The following is a 2,250-nucleotide window of genomic DNA, read 5'->3' as shown; positions in this document are numbered from 1 at the left end:
GAACGCCGTTCGGAGACCAATAAAAATGCACCACATCACCCTTTTATTGTACCGCAGCTCGGTACTAATCGGTACCACAGCATCCGAACGTTAAGCTATGTCCGGCGTCCGCATAGAATATTTTTTTGTGCTTAAGAATCCCTATCGAGATTGTTTTTCATGTATGTCCCACCAAGAATGCAAGTGTAGGGTGTGGGACCTGCAATCTTCAACAGTAACAATAGTTGAACTTCATAGAATTTATTTTTTCCCATTGTAAATAGGCCAGGCTTATCATTTCCTTGATCATATGCATTTCATTTCTCTCTCAAACTACACAAACATTTAGCATATTCAGATGTCAAACCATTTGACAGGTATGAACTCTTCTGTTTCACATGAAAATTATCTACCTAGTTATTTCTGATCTCAGGTAACAGAATGGGGAAATATAAGTTTATGCGATGCGGAGAAGCGGCTTCTGGCAAATGCGCTGCTTGACCTTTCCAACGAATGGTTTATTCTTCTTTCTGAGACATGCATACCTCTCTACAACTTCAGCATAGTCTACACTTACCTGAAGGGATCAAACTACAGCTTTGTGGAGTCTTTTGACGACCCCAGCCCTCATGCAAGAGGGAGATACAATCCAGAAATGGCACCACTCATTGATATAAGCCAGTGGCGCAAAGGTTCTCAGTGGTTTGAAGTCGATCGGACCGTTGCAACTCATATGGTGCAAGACACATTGTACTACTTGGCATTCAAGGTGTTCTGCAAGCCACCATGCTATGTGGACGAGCATTACTTCCCCACCTTGCTTCATATCGAAACGTCAAGTCTGATTGCAAATAGGACCATCACTCTTACAGATTGGTCAAGGGGTGGTTCTCACCCTGCTACATTTGGAGAGGCTGACATATCTGAAGAATTCTTCAAGAGAATTCTTGATGGTCAGGATTGTTTGTACAACGGTCAGAATTCTTCTATTTGTGTTCTCTTTGCTAGGAAATTTGCTCCTAGCGCACTGCAGCCTTTGCTGCACTTAGCTTCCACTGTACTTGGATTTACTTAATAAAGTTTGAATTCTAAATCAGTTTATTTATCATGAATACATGTATTTGTCTTCTGCATAGCATTGGTTACAGGTGCAGCTTGTGACTTGCTAAGGAAAACTGTTTTTATTTGCATTTGTTAATGCCAGTGCCAGTGGAGCTTCTGCTCTGCCTTTGTAGGTAATATCATTCATTGAGTTTATTTCAACGCATCATTTCTTGATTATGTTCGCACCTTTCTTACATTAGGATTGCGGCTTTTTTTGCTAAGAACAGTTTATTGGGTTGTGAGCAAAGTAATTCACTGGTGTTAAGTTTTACATAGTTTCTAAGTATAAACTTAGGTTTTGCTTGGGACAGTTTTCTTAGTATTTTCTACAACAATTTTCTAGCCATTTTTTTTTTAAAGCAGCAACAAAGTAATGAGAAAAAACTATCTCACATAAAGCCTCAGGTTTCGTTTGGGATGGCTTTCTTACTGTTTCTTAAAGCAACTTTTTAGTACAACAGTAAGAAAGCCATCCCAAAGGAAGTCTTAATCAATATTTTATTGTGTTGGTGCTGAAGCAAGCATTTCCAAATCACTCAGCCAGTTAGCCCTTTGTTAGGCTGCTTGGTATTGCTGGTAGTGTAGGTAGCCATCATGCTAGTCTCACACAGTGGAGGTCATTGGCTGGGAAAAATTATTACGTGCGGTGTCTAGATACATCCGGAGGTCAATCCGGATGCATCACGTCACTCAATGCACAGTGCATTGGGTGATGTGACGCATTCGAATTGGCCTCCGGGCGTGTTCGAACTCCGTACAGAATAATATCTCGTCGGTAGTGCATTAGGTGATGTGGTGTATCCGAATTAGACTCCAGACGTATTTGGACTCTGCACAGAATTGTCTCTCTGGAGCCTAGATTGAGGCAATTGATTTTAGAATTTCATGGCTTTTTAACTCTTTATTAATGCGCATGTGCAGCTGATATGGAGAAAATAGTATATAGATTATTTAAATCAAATTTTTTTATTTAAAAATAAATAATGATCTCAATATATGAAATGTTTGACATCAGATATATATATCTATGATTCAAAAAGTCTTGATAATTTCTGTCATTGCTTGGCAAGAGATTTGATAATTTTTTTTTTCCAGCATTTGATTTATGAGCTAGCTCTAGTACGACTTAATGAATGACACATGAGCTGATGTTACTTGTTTGCTTTA

The 2,250-nt window shown here is 39.0% G+C and overlaps 1 protein-coding gene across 1 annotated transcript; it reads left to right on the top strand.

Moving 5' to 3' along the window:
- Window positions 1-412: 412 nt before the first annotated feature.
- LOC110094417 (glycosyltransferase BC10-like) lies at window positions 413-1,171 on the top strand (the record flags this gene model as incomplete). Its single annotated transcript, XM_020819649.2, has 1 exon — window positions 413-1,171. A coding segment is annotated over one exon (642 nt), but the record flags the coding sequence as incomplete, so codon positions are not given.
- Between the last annotated feature and the right edge of the window lie 1,079 nt (window positions 1,172-2,250).

This window comes from Dendrobium catenatum, unplaced genomic scaffold (genome assembly GCF_001605985.2).
Source record: "Dendrobium catenatum unplaced genomic scaffold, ASM160598v2 original_scaffold_235547, whole genome shotgun sequence".
NCBI classification, from domain to species: domain Eukaryota; kingdom Viridiplantae; phylum Streptophyta; class Magnoliopsida; order Asparagales; family Orchidaceae; genus Dendrobium; species Dendrobium catenatum.
The sequence above is the reverse complement of the archived record's forward strand: the minus strand, read 5'-3'. Positions and strand labels throughout refer to the sequence as shown.